This window comes from Micrasema longulum, unplaced genomic scaffold, assembly GCF_059751315.1.
Source record: "Micrasema longulum isolate JH-2025_06_02 unplaced genomic scaffold, ASM5975131v1 h1tg001645l, whole genome shotgun sequence".
Lineage (NCBI taxonomy): Eukaryota > Metazoa > Arthropoda > Insecta > Trichoptera > Brachycentridae > Micrasema > Micrasema longulum.
Window position 1 is genome coordinate 302,608 of NW_028278824.1, and position 24,625 is coordinate 327,232.

At 31.2% G+C, this 24,625-nt stretch overlaps 1 protein-coding gene and 1 non-coding gene across 2 annotated transcripts; both read right to left on the minus strand.

The window, feature by feature from the left end:
* Nucleotides 1–4,873: 4,873 nt before the first annotated feature.
* On the minus strand, nt 4,874–22,653 carry LOC148274451 (uncharacterized). The gene is made up of 3 exons (XM_088237110.1): nt 22,509–22,653; nt 22,206–22,454; nt 4,874–4,944 (listed from the first exon to the last, which is right to left on the minus strand). Exons 1-3 carry the CDS (start codon nt 22,651–22,653, stop codon nt 4,874–4,876), a joined length of 465 nt encoding a protein of 154 aa, XP_088093236.1.
* Nucleotides 22,654–23,811: 1,158 nt separating this feature from the next.
* On the minus strand, nt 23,812–23,884 carry TRNAA-AGC (transfer RNA alanine (anticodon AGC)). Its single transcript has one exon. It is a non-coding gene; the product is annotated as a tRNA-Ala (tRNA).
* Nucleotides 23,885–24,625: the final 741 nt, after the last annotated feature.

The window sequence follows — 24,625 nt, forward strand, 5'->3', positions numbered from 1 at the left end:
TAATGATTCTTAAATTCGAAATGATTGGAATATTTCTGCATTGGAACAAAGTCGCCAGGGTCGTTGAAATGAAGCAATGCCTGCAGGATACTTCTGATCCTTGTGTAAAGATGCTCCGGAACTTACAAGAGGCACACCAAAAGACAACGATCTCATGAAGACACCACACGATTTTTTTACCTAGTCCTCTTTTCATAGTACTCTTTTATAATCTTATATTATTTCCGTTAACGACCGGGCAATGATGCAACAGGATATCAATAAAATTCTTAACTGAGGTAAGGATAGTCGCATAGTCGCTCAATAGAAATTGCACAGAAAAATATAATTAAAATAATTTACAAAAAACAGAGACTATTTCTTATTAATTAATTATGCGTAGAGAGTGGACTCCTTAGTTTTAGAAAATCAAATATATTTCAGTGCATAAAATATGTTTACTTGAATAGGGAATTGTTAAGTAATAATTTAAATCGTATTAGTAATAGATCTAATAGTGAACTGTCAGTTCCAGGATGCAGAACTAAGTTTGCACAGAGGCACTCCTCACATGTTGGTCCAAGATCCTTCAATTTTCTAACCAAGGAACTACAAAACATCAAAACACTGGTACATTTTAAAGTAGGTTTGGGGTCTTGGATCAGCATGGAAGGAACAGGTAGACAAATTCTTTACAAAATAAATATAATTAAAAATAAATACATTTTGCAAATAAATCATGTTTTCGTAATATCAGCATAAGTTAATTTATATTTTTATTTATATCCCTACAGAGATGAGGTAGAATTTTTTCAAATTCAGGATTATGGATATTCGAGCGTTTACAGGGCTTATGACCTGTCATTGGCTGGGTTAAGTGGCCACTTTAAGTAGGTACTACAACATTCCCCATTCCGCTTATTAGCGAATATCCACACAGGTAACATTGTTGATTTTTGTATATATTGTATATATGTACAAAATAGACGTACCAAAATAATGTTAAGTTAATTTAGTTTTTCTTTTTTTTTTTTCATGTTCATGTCATACCATATATACATGCTATTAACTTTTTAATAACTGAAAAAGGAATGGCCCCCGCCCAGACGCTGAAGTATTTGTGGGAATTTTTACCAATTCATGTTATAGCTTAATTTTAAGATGTATTTTTCTAAATTGTATTTTTATAATTATTTTTCTTTGTAAATAATATGTGTATGGAAAAATAAACAAATAAAAAAAAGGATAACAAACAAGATTTAAATATTGACAAGTAAATGGTGATGTGTTCCACTTGAAATAATCATGCTTTGTTTTATAACAATAAGAAAGCTGATGTTTTTTTAAAGCGTAACTCAGAAACTTAAGACTTGAAAGTTGCCTTTGATACCATTAATGTTTCAAAGTTACATTATCAATGTGAGTTGTGTAGCATCCGAGATGTTGGAATTTGTGATTCATAAATCTAAACCTTTTGCAGTATTGAATATCATCAAACTTTTTTATGCAACTTTAGTGCGTACCATTCTGGAGAGTGGTATGGTGGTGTGGGGTGGTGTGGGAGCCTGCAGAAACCACTTACTCTTTAATGGTTGCGAGACCACAGAAGAAGTTTCTTCGTTACCTCTACACGAGAGCCTGTACACAATGCCCTGCCAACTATTCTTTTATCAATTTAGATTTTTTAAATGTGTACCAATGCAGTGCCCTATATACCATTAGGTGTGGAAAGGGAACGATGATGATGATGACATGTAACAGTAAAAAAATAATTATTTTAAATGGACTTTTTATGTAATGTTACTGCTGTTAAACTGGCATTTTTGGGTACGTAGTCCAAATAAAAAAATATTGTTACAGTTCAATTAATTAATAACATTTTATCAAATGATATGCATAAAAACCATAAAAAATATAACAGATTTAAGAATTAAACATTTTCTTAATGAAATAACAGAATTAAGATAAATTGTATGTATTATTTCAAGCTAATTATTAACCGCCTACGCCCATTTTTAATGAATTTTTTGAAGAATGAAGAATTTCATGCTTGAAACAAGATTTCTGACAGGGCGGACGAGTTATATTGATTTAAAAAGGTGTTTTTTTACTGCAATATTTCTGACTGAAACGTAAGAATGATCATTTTACGTTCATGTAGGTATCAAATTATAGAGATACGCTCGTTTAGGGTTCTATTTTTTAAATTTTATTTGATTGTTACATATTTAAAAATGTATTACAGCAGTTTACATTAAATTATTTATATAATAGGAATTGAGAAGTAAAAAAAGATATACATGTTTACTGTTTTTGCTGGTGAGTCATCTAGACTGCCTAACTAGGGATAGCTTCCCCGTTCTCAGGGAGTAAATAATGTATTTTTTTAGTTATCTTTGTCATAAATATCATTTATTTGAATAAAACATTTTTATCCATTTTGATAGGTTTTCAAACTAAATGTTAAGACATATAACATTTATGTTTGTAAGTGAAAATTCTTTGATGGAAGTTCATTGGAATTTATTATATAAATAAAAGACGAGTGATACTTTAATCCACGAATTTGGAAAATCCAGTGACCGGTTTTATCGCTTTCGTGACTTTCATATAATTTTAAATTATCTATCCTTACCTCTGTTTTGTATAAATACAGTGAACTAATTAATAAAGATACCAGTCTCGAAGATGTCGCAAAAGCGACTCTTTTATTTATCTAATAAAACATATAAAATTATTTATGAATGAGGGACACCAATATACAGTATTATTACAAGATCACACATAAGAATATGTCTATGTGTGGCTAAATTTCAGATTTAAAATAAAATAATAAATGCACACAAATAAATAATAAATAAACCACAAATATTTAAATCCTATGTCATTACCATTAAAACTAAAAATCAATTTTTCTATAAATTTACATGTATCCTTAAAAAAAAACAAGTATCAAACTGTCTGCTTCCCTCAATTATATTTAGTTTTGCGTTTTAGAAGATTAAATAATTTAAACGCATAACTTTATTTTTCATCCGCCTTCACATAAAGAACCTAACACAATATTTTCTAATAATTTTCAACAAGTTTGAATAGTTTTCGCAGGGTCAGCAAAATGATGCAGCTAAAAAGAATTGCCAGGGTCGGTCCCAAAGGCTCATGATCATCAGTCATGAGGACAGCGACTAAGAAGAAGAAGAAGAAGAAGAAGAAGACTAATAAAATAACATTTTTATTTGCATTTATCCAGAGAAACAACGCTATAAAAGTAAAATTAGCGTGAAATGATACATATCGTATACATACCCAGTAAAAGCAGATGCTCTACTACGCTTCATTATGTTGGAAAAAATCCTTTTGACGTCAGACTATAATCACTGACCAGAGAATTATTTCCCACAGAGAACCTACTCTAGCAGGAATAGGATACTGTACTTTATTTGCTCACCGACGCATGAAGCATACCCTTAAAGTCACTCGATAAGTTTTTAATTCAATAAACCTGAAAATATACATTCATACTTAAATAGCATACGAGTATAACGTAATTAAGTTTTTAATACTTATTTTTTTTTCTTATAATCGGCAATGATCGTACATAATTTTTGTGGTTTAGTTAGCAAAATTTATACAAATAATAATATTATTAGCGATGTACCGAACACGTCCCTAATATGAGATGACGATGTTTCTAAAAAACTAAGCAAGAACGTCCTTTAAACCAGCGCACCGACTTAATAGTACACGACCGGATGTCTGACGCACCGTAACCGTCAAAAATAGTGATAACGTTATTGTGGCTTTCAAATTTGATATTTAAGTAAGTTTTCAATATTTTTTCCAATCAAAATTATCAATCTTTTACTGATCGACACTATTATAGTTTAATATTTTTGTTGTCAAAATATTTTGAAGTCATATTCAAGTAGATTTATTTCTGTGAGTGTATTTATTTGTACTGATCTTGATCCAAATATGGGATATCTGGGCGACTACAATATGAAGTCTGAAATTAAGATCATCGGTTCGAATATAAATTTCTAGAAAAAAAAAATTGTTTATTTTTGGGTTATACCCAGGTTCTAGACTCCTTATAAAACACAACTTGCATAAAAAGGAACATTTTGAAGAAAAAACGCAAAACCAAAGACAAGGAGTGAATCCAGTGCAATGCTTGTCGTCTTTCGTACTGTATTGAGTGTTAAGGCGTAAATAATATTGATTTCATATGTGATTATTTCATGAAAAATGTTAAAAATCTAAGTATCTCATATTATGAGAATTTTTTCAAAAACACTTTTTTTATTGCTCTTCTTTTTGTTTAAAATGATGATGGGCGTATATTTTTTTATAAATATGTCAATGATATTTTACGGGACTACAATGTGTAATACATAATAAATAATTTGATTTAACTGAATAATTAATGATGTGATGACGATACCCATGTATTGTTATATAAATTGGTACGCAGGTATGATAAACGAATATATAGCAAACTCACTTCGTTTAAGGACCCGTCTACTCGTTTATTCAAGGGTCGGTCAGTGCTAGAGGGTGTGGGTGGTTTAAGGGGGTGAATCCATTGCAGCGTGCATTCTGCATATTGCACTGCCCTATACCCATTTCTCCCGGAACATAATTAGATTATTCAGTGGATATAGGTTGTATAAACCTGCAAACAGATAGTTAGTTCCCTGAAGGCACGCGTCTATAGAGACGTGTGATGGAAACGTATTAATTCGTATAGCATTTAAAGGGTTATAATTAAACGCACGATTGAAATTGCATAGTCATATAATATTACGTTCTTATCCGCACTCGATGGTGTATGGCTTAAAATAGTGTGTTTTGATCATATATTACATAAAAGTAAGGTAATTAGTCTTACGCTTCAGTTACTACCCACGGACAGCTTGCCCACCACATACCGCACACTGCAACTGAGGACACAAGTCTCCTTGGCTTTGGAAAAATAAAATATTTTAGTTATCGGAAAAATATTTTTAAATGAAGCCTCAAGTCAAATTTGAAATAAGTAGAAATACATCCAACGAAAAATATTTTTTTTTTTACTATGCCTCCGTGGTTTAGTGGTCAAGACGCTTGACTCACACACAAAAGGTTACAGGTTCGATTCCTGGTGAGAACACAAAAATTGAATGTGATTTCACTCAAGTTGGGTGTTTTGTGAGGTAATTCACTACTGTAATTGAATATTCTGGCCTGTTGTGCAAAAAACAAAAACTTGTGTATGTCAATTTATTTGCTATTTAACATGTTTTATGTTGAAATTGAAACATTTTGTGCCTATGTTGGTAGTATGTTACTTAATGACTGAACATATTACTAAACCACAAATATTTGGTCTATCGTTTATCGATTCTGATTAAATTAGCCATTCAAATTGTGGTCCAGTGGAATGTTAATCATGTTATCTAATCGAATTTAATATTTCACACCCCCAGGAGTTTTAAAATGTAAATGCTGATTAGCTACATTTCGTTTCTTATTATAACACTGACGTACATATCTCTTTATTTTTTTAAAACTTTCATATTATTTGATATCAATTCGTCATAGCCGTAGAACGACGACACGTATGATTTTCTTCAATTAATTTACATGAGAGCGGTTTGATTTTTTTTAATATTACAAAATAATATTTACTTGTTTATATTTAATTTATTTAAAACTTCAAGTACAAAATAACTACTTTGACGGATTTATTGCTAAGCAAAATCTTCCAGCTAATTAAAAAACAGACTGGTCAAAGGAAGACAGTGGTCAAAATTTAGTACTAAAAAACCAAAAATATATATTAAAAGATTCATACATTTGTTAGGCTTGCAAATACACATATTTTTTTAAAAGTACATTTTGTTATACGTATTAAATAACGAGGAAAATGTGGGATCAGATAATGAGTTCGAAAGGAGAGAGAAAGAGAAACCAAGGAAAGAAAAAGGAATAAAACAAGGTACAAAAAAAAGATAAAAAAGGTACAAAAGTTAAGAAAATGATTAAATTTCTAGATATTATAACAATTGATCAAATAATCAAATTCAATATTGCTAATGAAATTAGCAAAATTATTAAAGGAAAAGTTCCGATATATTTTCATAACAAACTAAAAAATAATGAGTTCTTTCATAACTATGCAACAAGAGGATCTAAAAAAATAAGACCAGAAAGAAATCAAAAGCAATGTCTCAGAACTGCCTTATGTACAAAAGAATAAAGTTATTTGAGGAAATTCCAGACACCATAAAAATTTAAAAAATGTAAATTTATTTAAAATTAAATGTAAATAGTATATCTGTAAAAAATACTAGGCTTTAAATATATTGTAAATAGCGAATATCTATATTGCTTTTATTAAAATGTTCTTCATCTCTGTTGTAATATGTAAATTTAAACAGCTCCCCGGGGAGTTGAATCCAATCCTTGTCTACAAAAATTTAAACAAACTCAAAATATTGTTGATAAATCCACCTGGTCCACGAAGAAGTATAGAAATTAAAAAATAAAAAATTTCAGGCGTTGGATAGTATGTAGGTGAAATAATTCAATTATATGAATCTCACTCACATAAATAAAGGTTTCAGCTCTTTAACTTCACAAACAACAGATAAAAGAATTGAAGTAATATAGATGTTCAAATATGGGCAGAATGGTGAATGTTACACAGTGTGTAAAGTGGCCACTTAAACCAGCCAATGACAGGTCATAAGCCCTGTAGACGCCTAGACTTCTATTTCGCCATCTTTAAAATGTTCTTCATCTCTGTTGTAATATGTTAATGAATATACATAGGTTAATATAAGTGTAAATTTTGAACAGTTTGAATTTTATAAATTAGGATAGTACCTTAGTGTACAATAGTGAGAAATAATGTTAGAATAAGTATAGATGTAAATGTAATGTGACTATGTTTATTACAGAACTAAATTTTAAAAATACATTTGGGAAAAAAAATGAATAAAAACTCAAAAAGTTCAGGATCTCTCAATACTTGGGTTAGTTTTATATATATTATTTTCTTGAAGCCTGGAATAAAAAGCGCATATCAAACATTTTTAAGATCAAATATAAAAGAAAATCAATGTTGCATATTTCGCACATCTGTGGTTATATATATATATTTGGATCATTTATATAGCGCCGTTTTTGTGAAAATCACCTCAAGGGCGCTGTACAATAAATAAATATCCCACCACGTCTTGCAGCTACAGAGTGCATGGACGGTTGGGATTCTTGTTCCTCGTCTCCAATTATGATATACAGGAGCTAGATTACAGCACGTCTTGCAGCTACAGAGCGCATAGACAATAAGAAATCTAGCCCCCATTTACATTTTTTTTAATTTGATAATAAAGTTTAGAGATTTAGTGATATTTAAAAAAAAAAAAAATTATAAAAATAGAAGTTAGATTACAACATATATAAAATATCCAACCAAGTATATATTAGAATATTTTATTTGAAAACGTTTCTCCACGCACACAACGCCAAGATTTATTAAATATTTGAATGGCCTTATACCAGTCTCATTAAACATCTGTTTGTTTTATTAGTAGACATGTAAATTCAAATGTTACTTCTATTTCTTTACAGATTTTTTTCAAGATTATATTGAAATTTAACACAGTTTAATAAATATACTTTTGATCCAAAGTAATTTTTGACAATGATTAAAATCCTAGCGTAGCCCGCCTCCATCTTGCCGAAAATCGATAAGAAGGCACCCACACCACAAAACTTGTAATATTAAACACCATAAAGATATTCGGGGGTGTAGGCCATATTCCGTTGGCATGTGATGTGTCATCTTCAACCCTTATCTGTCAGTTCGTCTCAGCCAAGAAGCCTAAATCGCGGGGGATGGAAAGATACGAAGTTCGGATTCTAGGAAGGATTCTACAACCCTTGCGCCATAAAACATGGAAATGAGACCGATTTACATATTACAAGGGATTTTCTTTCGCAGAAAATAAGGGATGAAAAACTTTTGGGGTTTACCCCCTAAAATGTTTGATGCATAAACGGTTTTTATAATTTTATAAACTTTTACAAGAATAATATTATTTCATTTTTCTTTTCCACGTTCGCCTCTAAGTAGAGCATGCGGACATCACCAGAAGCCTCCCAGAGACCCTATCGCCATTTACCACTTTCGTTTCCTTCCATGGTAATCCTGTATCCCTAAGTTCCGCATAATACAGCCGAAAGACTATTATTGATGGTCTTCTAGAACAGAAGGACCCGTAAGTCTGAAGAAAATGTGATTATCGGTAAGTACCTTATGGGATAAACCAAGGAGCTTCATTAAACAAAATGTTCAGAAAACAAGATTTTGGATTGTGCTTTTAAACCAAATGAGAAAATTTCACATTATGAATATATATTTAAAATTGAAAGCATTAACATTGCAGTCAATCAATTTACTAAATGTTATTCAATATTTGTACATAACCACTTACCGACTTGTCAATGTCTATCGGTTTCGAGAAGTACCCGTCTCTTCCTCAGGACACCAATTAAACTATTTCTCCCAAAACACAAAATATTTTCATTACCCAATTAATGAATGTAAGGGTTGCTTATTAAATGCATTTTGTGTTGGTTTATATTTTTTTGCAAAAACCATGGTGAAGGTGTAAACAGTGAATAATGTAATGGGTTTCGCATGTTGGTTCGCAAATTCATTTTTAACTTCAAAACGGCAAAAACTCATCTCCACGTTTTATCCTCTAAGGTACTACAGAGTGTATTTATTAATGTTTTAATGTATTATGATACTCGACGGCCTCGTGGCGTGTTGTCTCGGGTTCGATTCCCAACATGGTTTATATGAAACTTTTATTGTATAAATGTGTTTCTTCATTGGAATATTTAATTGTCCCTGGACTAGTAGCTGGTAGGTACCTGACGCGTAAGACTGATCATCTGTAACAAATAAGGTAAACTTCGGATTGTAATTGCCCCCATAGACTGACACCCGAAGCGTTAGACTCATCATCTTACCTTTACAAATTTTAGTTTTATCAAGATACACTAAGATTGGTGAACTTATTCAGTGCCCTATGCGCCATTAGGTGTGAAAAGGGAATGAATGAAACTTACTTAACATACGCAAGATTTTAAACAAAATTTATTTAAGAATCCTACTTTTCTAGAATGAATACATAAGGCACTGCAAAATATTTTTGAGCTTTCTTCGACTGTCTCTAAAGTAAGGTATCTTCGACTGTCTATAAATAAAAGTATATTTGACTGTCTATAAAGTAAGTTATCTTCGACCACATTTAGAAGTTTACCATATTACAAAATTTACCATATTTAGAAGAAAAAATATGTGTGTATACTCTATTTTTCAAAAAGAAAACTTAATTTTAGGCTTTGTGTTGATAAACTTGAAAATAATTATTAACTTCCCATTGTAATACAGGCCTAGGGAATACGAAATATTTTAGTGTTAGAACAGTTTTTGAATAAATATTTTCATGTCAACAATGCCGGGAATCTAACCCGAGACCTCTTGGGCGGTAGGGAAAGGCTCTAACCATTAGACCGCAAGGCGAACGTAAAGGGGAACACGAAAATAAAGATATTTTATAAAAAAAAGTATTAATTCTTCACTAAGACAACATATTCTGTGTAAGTACTATACAGTGTTTATTTTAACTTTTGTTAACTGTAATGTTAGCAACTCATTTTTTTTTACTGTACATAAAATGCATTTTCTTGAAATTTGAAAATCTAGAATTGGCAATCATAATTTTAGCAATTTACAGGATAGATTGATGAAAAAATATTCCGGAGATATCTACATGTGCTACAATGATGTAATAAATTAGTGTTAAAATTAGTTATACACCACTGTAAAATATGACTAAGGGATGGGGCGAGATATAAATTGTCAGAGCGAGAGGCGAAGTTGTGTAGATAGCTCTGTTGCTTTCGCACAGGCCATGGGCGGAGTCAAAACTCGCTCGGGTGCACATTGGTCGATCAAGACACGCCCATACAAAATCACTCTACCGTGATACGTCACGACTTATATATATCAGGAATATAAAATACCTAATGTATACATAGGAAATAAATATCTAATAAGAACCTATAAAAATTACAAAATTCAAATCACTTCCATGTAAAAAGTATTCCGTTTCAAAAATTAAAATCTGAAATTATAACTCTATTTTTTAATCAAATTGATGTATAAATTTAAGAACAGGGGTAAATAATTTTGATAACCCGTGATAGGCACTTTTAGATTAAAATCCTAAAAAGGAAATCGAGTAGAGACAGGTCCGCCTAATGATATACTTTCCATGCCAATCAAGCATATATACAATATACGAAGCTTATGTTAAATGTAAATGAATGGGAAATGGTAACAAGACAAACATAAAAAGGATACAAAGACAACAAAATGAAATTGGTAAAACTAACAATCAACTTACCCTACCTAAACCCTACGTTCTGCGATTGAACAATACAAAAAAACGTATTGGTTTGACGTAAAATACTTGAAAATTTTACACAAAAAACACTAGCAAATATTCAAGACAATGACAACATTTACTAAAAAAATGCTGACATACACAAATACCACTCAACGCTATCACATTGAAAAGGAATGAAAAACGTAGGACTGTCAAAAATACTTAGAAATCGGCTTAAATACTACAGTGACATACCTTACCACTTGAAAAATTACACTTGAGACAAATTTAAAAAAAAAATATATAAAAAAAGCACATGATGACTACACCAACCAGACTAGACATAAAATATACAAATTCTTCAAAAAAAGGCAATGAGGATTATACTCTAGAAATATCTATTCTAACGTAGAAAGAATGCACAAAGAAATTGGCTTCCTCAAAGTAAAACAACAAATTAAATGTGGCAATTTTTATACATAAAATAATTAAGGGGATGAATAAAATAAAAACAATAACAAAATTTAACCAACAATGTCATACGTGTGAAAAAAGGGGTAAAAAAAAGATAAGATTACCAATGAGGAAAAAAACAGAATCTCAAAACTCATTGTACAAGGGATTGAAGCTGAACAATGAGTTACCTAAAGAAATAAAGGAAATAGAAAAACTTGAAATATTTATAATTAATTTGAAAAAATATGTGATTGAGAAATTTTGATAAAATAATTGTAATTATATTAAAAGTTTATATTAGTTCTTAAGATGTTATGAACGAACTTAATAAAGCATAAATAATAAATAATAACATTTTAATATTTTTTAGATAACCCTAACGGATTTTTAAAAAGAATCAATAAATTTTAAAAATGTAAAAAATGCAGAGAATAGCTTAAATTCAAAATAAAATATTTGACATGTTACCAAACAACATTAAGAATGGTGAGTTAAATTCAGAAATAAGACGTTTTCTCAAGTTATGGCTAATGGAAAAAAGATTTTTGTATTAATGATAGAAATTCATTTAAAAAAAAAACAAAAAATGGTAGAATATGCAATGGTTTTCAAATAAAATTATGATAAATGTTGGTTAAGTATAAAAATCAAATATATAAGAATTTTCTGACGCGTTATATGCTTACAATTCAGCAGGACTTTATTTTAAGACTATTGTGTAAATATTTTTGAAGAATAAAAAAAAATGAGGAGAGTAAAATGTATTTTTTTTCACCTTTAGTTTTGTCCTTAAATAGGGGCATAAACAAGAGAGTGATAATTGGTAATATGCTCAATTATAAATTTATCGGAATTATTATAAAGAAGTAAAAAATTCTAAGCTTCATTAGTACCAACTGAATAAAGATGATCTCATCCTTGGTCTTATTTAATCGACCCTAACACTAATTAATTTTACGCGAAAATATATAATATCCCTGGTTTAAGCAGCTGGATGACTGATACCCGATGACTGCAAATGGTTGGTGGCGGTCCAGTGGGCTGGAATGATTTGACACGTGTGCATGCGACTGTTACAGATATTAAAACGATTGATCGACACGGTGTTGTTGGGAATGGCAGATACAGTAGCGGCATTTAGCGGGGACGCCATTTCATATAATATGTAACATACAAAGTTATGTACAGCGCAAGCGGTGCTATTTGTGTTTTTGATAGACGACGATTAAACGTCACACCCGTAGGTATGATGTTGGTGATTTTAAATTGACAAAATATTACGACAGAGATGGAGAACTGAAAGATTGAAAATATGGATCATTGCTATTTTCTGGTTTGAGTGATCACTTAAAGCACTGCTCAAAATTCCCTGTTGGATATAGATACGTATCTGGCGGCTGCCAAAAACAATTTCAAGGCTTTTTTGTTTTGTTTTTTTTTCATTTTACACCACAATATTTCATAATATTTGGGGTCTGACATCTGAAGCGCGGGGCTGATTATTTAAACTTTCTGTAAAGACTGTCGAGATGCACTGTATAAGTTTGTAGGTAATAAATTAAAGTACAAAGTACTTCTGTCTACCGTTTACTTTTTTTTAAGGGAGTTAATTTTTACCTTGTTTATAATATACAACGTTTATATTTACTTCAAATGTAATATATTATATTTATTTTTTATTTATTTATAAATTTATTTAAAAAAATAATAAACATACTTAATGACAGGGAATCTATATAAAACCAATTAATGTAAAATGAAAACGGAGTGTTCTCTGTTTATGAAAGTCTCTATCTAACATGGCACAGCCTGTTCTAAGATGAAGATTTTTTCCTTTAGAGCATAAGTAGTCTTATACTAATAAAACAATAATTTAAAAAATAAAAACTAAAACTACTTAATTATAATGCCTAGCTAATCAAATGTAAGAAATTAAAAATCGTTATTATACAAATATATAAATATATATGTATGTGCCAAGAATACATGTTATTTAAACATGAATAATATAGTATAATATATAATAAAACAAATATAAAGCAATGAAATACATAAACATATAAATAATATGTGTACCAATTATGTAAAGTACTACGTTTTTTGATTTACATATAATTTTCAAAAAAATCTCTCGCTACACTATTTATATGTGCAGTTATTTTTATTTTAAAATTTGTTTTACATTTCGAGTCTTTTATATTTGGCAATAAATCAAATATTATGTCTCAAGTTTCGGCTGTGGCCTGCTTAAGACAATTTTCCGCATTTGCTCCATTGGCAAGGAAACCACAGAAAGCTCGACGAACTGTTGCCGTTCGTCGACTGGCCTTACGGTCTACTCGAGTGTCCGGCATTTGGTGTCCAGCAATCATCGTCTAGATTACACTGAATCCCGCCGCCATCGCCAGTTACATTTTCCGTAAAATTAAAAAGGGGAAATGCATCATAAGATGAAAGCCATCTTGGAGAGTAACATGATCATAGCCAGGTGCTAATCTCGCGTGGTTTAAATCTGCAGTCAGGGCGTGTCGACAGAGAGTTTTCGATTATCGAATTCGAACAGTCGAAACTGGGTTATTGGGATCAACGGAAAAATTATTTGCAGCACACCGAATTTAATTTTTTTAATCAAAATATAAAAGCAAATTTTTTTATTTTTAAAGAATCAAGTACTTCATTTTAGTTTCTCGATGACAAAAAAAATATTTGACGATATTTTAGGTATACGTATGCTAAAGACAATCAAAAAAAGTGTAAAATTGGGGTGTTCGCGGATAACATTTAGTCGGGATTTGAAAAAAAAAATATTTATTGAAAATAATTGGTGACGAAATAAATTACAAATGGTTTGTCTTCGTACATATCTAATACATAATAAAGTTTCTACCTCTCTAATAGAGTGAAAACTTGTTCGTTTTATATTTATGTTTGATATTTTATTTACGTTAAATGTTTTACCATTCCAAAATATTCCAAAATACAGTGTGAAATATATTTTTAATTTTTTTATTTAATATAATATGAAATTACGACATTTTGACAAAAATAAATACATGATAAAGCTAAATTACAGAAACGAAAAAACGAAACGAAATACCACATCAAAAAAGAAACATCTCCTTTCTCTTCTTTAATCTCTCCTCCTTTCCTTTTTCCTCTTTTATTCCTTTTCCCCGTTGAGTAATAGTTTTGATTTAAAGTAATTTATGAATAAATTCGTTTATATGTCTTCAGCTTTAATCTTTATTTTCTATTGAATATGTTCTGTAACTTGAATTATAAAAATAAAACTTTTATTTTATTGCATAATTGGAAGCGATTGCCATTTGGTAATAAGCCTGCTAATGTACAAATAACATTATGTACAAAAAGTTAAATAAAAAAAAGGCAACCTAAAATGAAATTCAAAAAGATACACAACTTTTTAACGTATGGGATTCAGGATAGGGTGGGTCATGTGTGTTTTTTTTATTTATTTTTCAATTTTGATTTTTATTCAATTTGAATGTTTTAATATTTGCTATTGATTTTATGATTTCTGGAAGATACTTAAAGATTTTTTTTACGCATGAAAAGGTCTTCGCCTATTTCACTTTTCTTCAAATTAAATGACCAAGAACTCACCACGAGGAAGAAGCTGCAATTTGTGTTTCATCCACACCCTACCCATACAACTTATGGGTGAATTACATACATATACATATTATTAAACATTATTTACGCAAGGACTTTCTCATCAGATCTATTTTCGAATTTTGGAAAATTTTGTTATCGATTTTTAAATTTCCGGATATCGCTAAGTACATAATTGTATTTTTTGTCTATTTATAACCTCAGACATTCAAATGTATTGGGAAGGTATTGCGTAGATGCAGACGATACTTAAATGATCTAAAGTGGTGATAATAAAACCCAAATGCAAAGCAACATCAATGGGGATCTGAATAAATTTATTTCCTGGTTAGATAATAACTCATTTACTATAAATATAAATAAGACCAGATATATGGTAATATAATGAATTTGGTTGTGATCCTGTGGCTAGTAACTCGGATTCAAGGCTTTAAGGTCCGTGGTTAAAATTCCACTGTACCCTATTTTGATGCCCATTTTCTAATAGTAAGTTATTTAGAATTCATTGAAAATGGCCCTCAAAATGAAATATTTGGGTAAATCATAAAAACGCAAATATTTATTATTTTTACAAAAAAAATAAACGCCCTATAAAACTAAACCTATTAATCAAAGATGAGCAAATTTAACAAACAGAAAATGTCAAGTACTCGGGTTTGGAAGTAGATCAAAAAAGTTATAAAAAAAACGGGTTTAATTATTGGGGTAATAAGAAGAACAGATACTTTCAAACTTTGTAAATGCATTAATAATATCATCGCAGTTTAGTAAACGAATTAAAAAAATAGTTTAAACAATTCATAAAACACTTGAAGTAACAATTACTTTTGATAAATATACAAGAACTACAAATTTATATAAAATACCGAAAGTGCTCAATTTTGATTAATCAATTTAGACAAAAAAGGTAAAAATTATATTTTATAAGGAAAATATTAAATAAGACACAAATGTTTAATTACATTTTAACCTACAATATGCATCCAAGAAATATAAGAGCGTCAAATAACTTACGAACAATGTAGGACTAACATAAAAAAAAGAGTTTTGTGTACACAGCAATTAAGTTCTACAATTCACTTTCAAATGAGTTATAATATTTACAAAACATATACGCACTTAAAAAACCGTTCCTTCAGCCCATGAACGAGTGATATGTGATGTTATTTTATCGACTTTTATTGGTATCATAAGTCACAATACAGTATATCCCCTCATACCAGTACTTTTGCTGTTTGGGAATATTTTGTACAAATAAAATATGTAATATAATATAACATCTAATTTAATATGGAAAGTAAAACAATGTATTTTGTCATAAATAAATAAATCTATCTACATTCGTGACAACAGAATTGAGTGTGTACTGTTGAGAGCAGAATACGGATAGGCAAAAACTTTTCACTTTCGAAGTTTAAATATCACGTAAATTAATATAACTTTTAATAAGTTTTAGAAGATTAATAAAATAAATAGTTTATTAACGTCTGTAACAAACAAAGACAAGACGCTTTAAGCTAATTTCACAATAAAGTCAAACAAAGCAATAACAGGCATAGAAGCTCCCTTTATATGTATTGTAAGACTAGGCTTGCAGTCGAGTTATTAGTATGACCATTATTCCATAACACTGATCTTTATAGTCTTATTATCCACACCAAGTGGTGCATAGGGCACCGCATTAATTTTAAAATTGCGGCGTATATGGATAGTTTTTGTCACATGGAAGGAATATCTCGTTTTAGGGCCCCAATTACAATGGGAAGTTAATAGAGTTATTTTCGACTGTCAATAAAGAAAAACCGATATTTGTGTACGAAAATGAGTATATTTGAATAAAAATTTCAAATGCCTTCGTTGGTAACTTATAATTGAACATGTTTAAAAGAAAAAAATGTATGCATATTCTGCTTTTCATACAGAAAACTGAATTTTACTTTGTAAATAAAATTATAGATAAATGTTTATTTCGCATTGTAATCGGTGCCCTGGCGCTAGTCAAAAAACAAAAAAAACTGCAAATGTAGAAACCCCATTAATTTAATATTTCAAATCGACCTTGCCAGGAATTAAACCCGAGACCTCAAACATGGTTTGGTTCTACATCATAATATAGAACAAATACTTTAATATTTCACGTTCTCTTTCAGGTCCTCTCAGGAATCGAGCCAAAGTTCTCAAGGCCTTAACGATTACATTACGAGGCGGACTTATTTCCACTCGATTTTCTTTTTATGTAATTTTCATCAGTCTGGACCGTCTTTTGATTCCACTTGGGTATTTTCTTATTTCCGTACATGTTTTAACTTTATATTTGAAGAGACATTGATAAATCTAAATTTGTTGCCACTCTCTTAGTTTAGTCAACAATGTTTAGAGTACGTGCAGTATCGTCTCTCTATCAGGAGAGTTCAGCGTGTATAAGAGTTAATGGGGGATTTACATCTTGGTTTGCGATCTCAAAAGGCGTGAAACAGGGATGTGTAATGTCACCATGGTTGTTTAATCTATACATGGACAACTGTATGAAAGATATAGAATGTATGGGTATTGGAGCAAAAATGGATAATTTTTCAGTAAGCTGCTTGTTGTATGCTGACGATGCAGTTCTGTTAGCAAGCAGCAAGGCTGATTTGCAGCAAATAGTCTCTAGAATGTATGATGTATGCCTGGAGAGCGAATTGGCGATGAATGAAAGTAAGTCAAAAGTGATGGTATTTGAAAGGGATAGTGAGGTTACTGACTGCATAATAAATGTAAACAACGAATGTCTCGAGCAAGTAGAAGAATTTGTGTATCTGGGAAGCATGTTTTCAAGAGATGGAAGAGTAGAAAAAGATGTTGAAAGAAGAGTGAATGCGGGCAACAAAATGAACGGAGCACTAAGCACAGTAATTTCTAATAAAAATATGTCAATCGAAGCTGAACTGGCAGTGCACAACGGAGTTTTAGTCCCAACACTTATGTATGGAAGTGAAACATGGAACTGGCAGACGTTAGACGAGGACGACCAAGGAAGACGTGGCATGATCAGATAAACCAAAATCTTAAGTCTGGTCATGTCAAAAGCAGACAGAACCGAAGGGCATGTATGACAAGATGTATGAATGTGGAAGAGGCTAGGAGTGTATGCCAGGATAGACGTGTGTGGCGGTCCATTCTCTCTGCCTACCCCTACGGGGAAATGGCGTGATGGTAGTAGTAGTAGTAGTAGTAGATGTTTAGAGTGTGACCATAATGTTTGTATCATTAGTTGATGAGAGATTGCAGTAGAATAGTTTTACATTGAGTGACTACCAGGTACTCGCGAACTAATAAAATGTATGAGTTGACAACAGTCAAACATTATTTATTTATTAATTTACACGCCCTCGGGGCTTTTATATTTATTAGAAATACATTCAATGTCAATGGTACCAATATTCAATACAGGAAATCCGTAAAAAATCTAGGAGTACAATTGGATGAACATCTATGCTGGCGAGCTCATACTAATGAATTAAACCGCAAAATATTTTCAGTCTACACTCACTTAGAAGGTTGCGAAAATTCTTACCCATTAATACTAAATGCACCCTTGTACAAGTATACTACTACCCATTCTAGATTACGCTGATGTTTCCGTGACTGATTTAAGCTGTGAGCAACTCGATAAACTTGAACGACTTTAGAATACATATGTATATACATATATGCATATACATACACATAAGTATAAACATTATTATAGAGACACATGAGAAAAAAAAGTAAATAAAGAACAATATTAGGAAATTTTATACAGATCAATTTTTTACCTTTTACTTAACCTATAATTATATAAAGACTGACAAAATATATCATTTTCACCATACTCGTTACCTAGCTGGAGTAGTCAAGGTATTGGTGAAGTTAATGTAAATATTTTTTCTTAAAAATTAGGTAGTTTAATTTTAATCTGTTTTTTAATGTTTGTGTATTCAAATTATGAATTGAGTTTGTATAATTTATGTATTCATCCAATCATTCAATAAGCCTTGAAAATACTTTGACATCAATATGTCACGTCTGAAGAAACATCTCCTATCTCTTCTTTGATCTCTCTGTCTTTCCTTTTTCATCTTTATTCCTTTTTTCCATTGAGGTAATTTATGTACACATACAATATTTTCTATTTTTGCATATCTTAAGCTTTTCTTTAGTTTTATTTTCTATTAAATTTGTTTTGCAACTTAAATTTATTATTTAAAAAAACTTTTATTTTATTGGTTGGTTGGAAAAAATTGCCATTTGGCAATAAACCCGCCAATGCACAATTGAAATTGTGCACAAAAAGTTATATAAGTATTTAAAAAAATATTTATTCATTTTTTCCATTTTTATTTTCTTTTATTCAGAAAACATACTAGACTCAACTCTAATGGACCAGTGAAATTTCCATGTTATATTATAAATATATTTAAGGTTAACAATTTACTTTTTTTTAAGTACAAAAAAGAGAAATAAAAAAAAACACAAAGGAAGTAGTTTAAAAATTAAAATCATAGTAAAAAAGTTATTTTAAATAATAATTATGGATAACTTATATAGCGCCATTTTCGTAATAAAATACCTCAAGGGCGATTGTAGTTAGTATTTACAAATGGAAATAATATAAAAAATGAAGAAAAAAAGAATAGAAAAAGTAATTAAAAGGTAGGAATTAAAATAAATAATAGAAAACATGCTCAGATGCAAAAAAAACATTTTCAAAAAGGAAAAACATATATAGACATACATATTTTAAGGAATTCAAAGAAACGATGAGAAGAATCTTAAACTGAAATATAAGAATGAATTTAAGTTAATTTAAAAAACATCTTCAAACATAATGACACATTTTAGTAAGAAATGTTTATATACTTTCGAAACATATTTTTTAATTACGTGACTGATGGTCACCCTAATACTGTGCTAAATTGTGCCTTTATGGTGTGCTTCGAAGCGTAGCAGGCTTGAAGTGTGACGTCACTACCACTTGTGTATCAAGTTACTACGAGGAAGGTACTCTTCCTGCATACAATGTATTAACGACTTACTACAGTTTTGTAGGTATGTAGTTTTGTTTTGTGTCCGGGCGGATGTATATGGATAATGAATACAGTTCTGAGTATGTGAAAGAACCAGAATTCTGGACAATAATTTTTTTGACTCGGTGGTACTTTCAGATAAAAATCGTGAAAAAGGAGATCGACCATTTTCGAAGCGCTGAGTTCGATCTAAATAGTTTAGTTTTTCCTTTCTCCTTCTTCTCTCCTTCCCAACCCTCCTCCTCTCTTCATAACATACTGCAGGTTTTTAGTTTATTTTGTTTCGAATTTTTGTATACAATTATAAGATTCTGTATTCATACCTAAAATATGTCCATGTACTTCTAATTTTCACAAACTGACGGTTTAAGTAGGTAGAAAGAAATCGCCTCAAGGCAATATGCCCGCCCTTATACGTAGTCTATTTGATTGAGGTATTCCAAGCTAAGCAACGCAACTATGAGACTTTGAAATCTCAATTTTATTGCCCTTTCTTACTTGGGCCAGATGACTTTTACCAACAATATTTCGGCTATGTTCAAATCTTCACAAATAAATTCTGAATTCTGAATTTTAAGTTTTTTTCAACACGGGTAAGGCTGTTAATAATATCGGACATATGTTTACGGAGGTTATTTTTTTATTGTATAGAAACATACGGTCAACAATGATTAAATTATATAGTACAGATAAGGTTGAAAGACAGACTAAGGAAGTTTCTAAATAATAATCATACAAATTAAATTATGGTACATTCTTAAATGTGTGCGTGCTTGCATATATATATATATATATATATATATATATATATATATATATATATGTCTAAAAGTGTGTGTTTGTGTGTATATGTACGAGAGTTAGTGTTTAGGTGTGTGTAAGCATGAGCATTGTTAAAAAGCAAGTGGGAGTGTATCGCAGCCGAAAACAATGAGTTGTAATTTATTTTTAAGTAAATTAAGGGGCATATTAAATATATCAATAGATACAAAAATATTATTATTTGAAAAAGAGCGACATAAGAAAGAGTGTTGTGCTTAGTTAGTGTTGCAGACTGTTTAGGGTACTGACTCGTGATTTGTTGTTTAACACAGAATTTGTATTATTTTTATGGATTACTTATAAAGCGCCATTTTCGTAGTGCAATACCTCAAGGGCGCTTTACACAGTGATTCTATTGTTAAATAAATTTAATTGAAGCTTTTAAATTTGTAATTGAATCAAAACAATGTATTTTGTTGTCACGTGCTACGGATTCATTCAATGCAATGATTTGGACTTACCAAAAAATTGTTGTTCGTTGGATAACTAATGAACTAGATGATTGGAATGTAAAAAAATCAATAAATGAAATAACACGTAAATAAATAAGCAACCAGGGATTTTCGTTCTCAAGTGTAGACTGATAGAAAAGGGGTGGGGAGAGTTAAAGAGGATTTTACACTGACTTGTCTGTTTTGTCACGCGTACGTAACTTGACACAGCCAGCGTTTGAGTTTCAAATTCCGCACCCCATTCTCACCCTTATTCAAATGGGCATAAATTACATAATCGTCTGACGAATTTCTTATATCATAAATTCCGTGGCAAGCGGTATTGGGCCGTATGCACTCGGCTATAATGGCGTGTTTGCCGTGCGTGGAAATTTAATGCTATTTGTGTGATTGCGCATTTGTTGTAGGTATTAGTCATGCCATTGTTAAGGCAATATGAAATATTGCGTGATTTAATTAAAATGGCGGAATATTATAAATTAATCGAAATTAATAAGAATGACAAATACTGGATTTACCCACTAGTGAGTTTATCGAGATTTATAAATATTACATCAGGGCCGGTATAGCAATGTGAAGTTAACATCTCTTGTCTCAGCTTTACCCCTATTAGAAGTTTTTGTTGGCAATCAGTAGGGCCGACGTGACCCTACGTCGTTCCTACTGATCGCAACAGTAAGTGCTATCTGACGCAATGTACGAAACTCGATATTCGTGCACCTATGTATGTTATATAGTTTTACCACATATTTGCATAAGAGATCTCATTTCGACAACAGATGGAATATTTACAAACCAAATTGGTTTTTTTTAGGATTCCGACTACGGTAAAAATTTTCATACTTCTTCTTCTTCTTAGTCGGTCCCTCAATGCTGAGGATCGTGATCACCATGAACACTTTTGATTAGTCTGTTTCACTCCAGTCTGTCTTCAGCCCGACGTACTGACTCATCAAATTTTAGCCCCGTAGCCACCTTTGTTTGGTCAGTCCGTCTACATGGGATTCTACCCCGGCTTCTCCTACCTTCAACTCGGCCAGACATTATTGCCTTTTCTAGATTGTCTGACTCACGTCTAGCAATATGTCCAAAGAAATACAGTATTCTTCTCAAACACACCACTGATAGATGAGTTGTAATATGGAGCTCTTCCAATATCGATGCATTCGTCCTTCTGGCTGTCCAAGGCACTCGCATCAGCCTACTCCAACACCAAATCTCGAATGCATCGATCCTCTTCCTCTCGTAGGCACGCATTGTCCAAGTTTCAGCCCCATTAAGGAAAACGGAGAATACCAGGGCTTCCATCAACCGCTTTTTTGTGTTTATTGATAAACCTCGATCTCGCCAAATTTTCTCCAAACGGTTCATTGCTCCTTTAGCTATTTGAATCCTGCGACCAATCTCAGGTCTGCAACTGCCATTGTTGGAGATAAACGAGCCGAGGTACACAAAGTCATCTATCAGTTCAAGGTCTTGCATCTGTATTGTCCTTAGAAGACTGCCAGCTCTGTCTACAATCATTAGCTTTGTCTTACTTTTATTTATTTTAAGACCCAGAGTCTCACTCTCCAACTCTATCCGTCTGAAGGCTTCTGCTAGCTTGGTTTCATCTTTGGCAATCAGTGTCGTGTCGTTTGCATATCTCAAATTTGATATTTGTTAACCTCCCACTTTGACACCACCATTCCACCCATCCAGCACTCTTCTCATGATATATTCACCGTAAAGGTTGAAGAGTTTTGGTGACAAGATGCAACCTTGACGCACACCTCTTTCTGCTTTAAATGGAGCTGACAGCGCATTCTCCATCCTTACTCTTGCTGACCCTTTCATACATATGTACGTAAAAAAAAATCGAGTTTACTTTATAAGCAATTCAATATAATGTTAACTTTCCATTGTAATCGGGGCCCAGGTATGTAATTCAAGAACTGCATTTTTAGAGCTTTTTACCAGGTTTTACCGGTTTCTGGTTTAAATGATAATTTAAGTTTAAAATATGTTTAAATGAAATCGAAGAAATTTTTTGTTGATTGAATAAAAAAAAAATAGATACTAACACGAATTTCGTGATAAAAGAGCCAGCGATAGGCAATAAAATATTGACGTTAAAATTTTTTTAAATATAAAATAAAATAAATATGTGAATACCGTTTTACCAAATATTTCTTTTAGTGCATATGGAAAATAAAATAATTGAAGAGCTCGTTCTAAAAAAATTAAATGTCCAAAATTTTTCAAAATTACATTGAAGGATTTTATTATTCCTTGTCGACTACCACAATCGTTCTTTCCAAATATTTCTAAAATAAATCATGTTTACTTTAAATTCAATATAAAACGGTGTTATATAAGAATAGCAATAGGGGGATTTCAGTTTTTTTACATTTTTTTTTGCTGATTATAAGTAGCATAAAGAATATTTTTATATTTATAATTTTGAATTCCCGCAAAAACGGTCATTCCATTGGCCACGCCCCTAATACGTCACGATTCATGCTTATTTGTTCCTGCTCATTCAAATAAGTTAAGAATATTGTCACAAATTTTTATGTCACAACTAGCAAGTCTAAACGTGTTGCATTTTTCTAGCAACGTAGTACTTTTATTCAATTTCTTCCCTGATTTTTGTTTCAAACATCCATACTATTTTTTTCAAAGATTGCAGTAAAAACCACGAAGGTTTAAATATTATCTAAAAACTCAGCAAATGTCACCCATACATTTGATTTAATATGAAAATTTTAAGTTCTATACCGTGCCCTAATGATTTTATCTCATTGAAATATTATAAAAACCATAGTCATATCGTTGTATTCAGTTTTAACACTCCTCAGAAAAATTCTCAGTTTCTGTCATTTGAGGTTTTTAAAACAAGGTCTTCCATGGCAATCAGTTTGGGTCTAAAAGGGATGCTAATACTTGTTTATTTATTTTAACGTAATTTCACAAAAAAATATCGGGATTTGGAGGCGCCGGGTATCGATCCCGGTACCTCTCACATGCTAAGCGAGCGCTCTACCATCTGAGCTACGCCCCCAGTTGAAAGAGCCGTCAATACATCGAATAAAGTAGTTAGTACGCAACCTCGCACTAGTTACGAGTACGTGACGTAATTAAATTATGTCTACTATTAAATTAAATTACCGTATAATTTTGTTACTGCGCCTACGCAATAAAAACACCAAGGTTGTTATCTTGCATGTTTGCAATAAATATCGACATTGATTTTGTCGTTAAATGTTTAAATAATGGCCCAGAAAACTGCAGCCGTTGAAATAATTATAATTTTTATTTAATTTTCATCCGAACGTTTGGTTTTCACGAGGAATTAAAGCTGTTTCGCTTAAGAAAATACTTTGTCCCGTATTTTTTTTCATTTAATACAGTTGCACTTCGCTTAGCTGCACTCCAGTCATCCAGATTGCCAAATATCCAGATCGTTATTAGGAAATAAAAATTGAAGGAGTAGTTTCTCATTTGAATTTAATTGTGCAATTAACTTTTCTGGACATGTTTGAGTAAGTTTTTAATGTGATTCCAATTCGCTGTGTTATTTCAAAAGCAATAAAACCAGGCATTCATTAATTCGGATAATATGGAAATATTCCTATTTTTACAATTTTAAATAAATAAGGGTCTATTAAATACTGCCGATTATTTTTTTTTTGTATTCAGTAGTAGGTACCTAGCATAAAAAATATTTTTGAATTTGTAATTTTCGGCGAAAATGGTTCATTTCAGTGGCCACGCCTCTTATACGTCTCGATTCGCTTAAATT

Excerpts from the sequence above, each read along its gene's own strand:
- LOC148274451 (XM_088237110.1), bottom strand. The coding sequence starts at position 22,653 with ATGGAGAATGCGCTGTCAGCTCCATTTAAAGCAGAAAGAGGTGTGCGT. Across the intron at positions 22,455-22,508 it reads TGGTGGTGTCAAAGTGGGAG|ATGAAACCAAGCTAGCAGAA; the intron begins GTTAACAAATAT and ends TGATTGCCAAAG. Across the intron at positions 4,945-22,205 it reads AGCTAAAGGAGCAATGAACC|CCAAGGAGACTTGTGTCCTC; the intron begins GTTTGGAGAAAA and ends ATTTTTCCAAAG.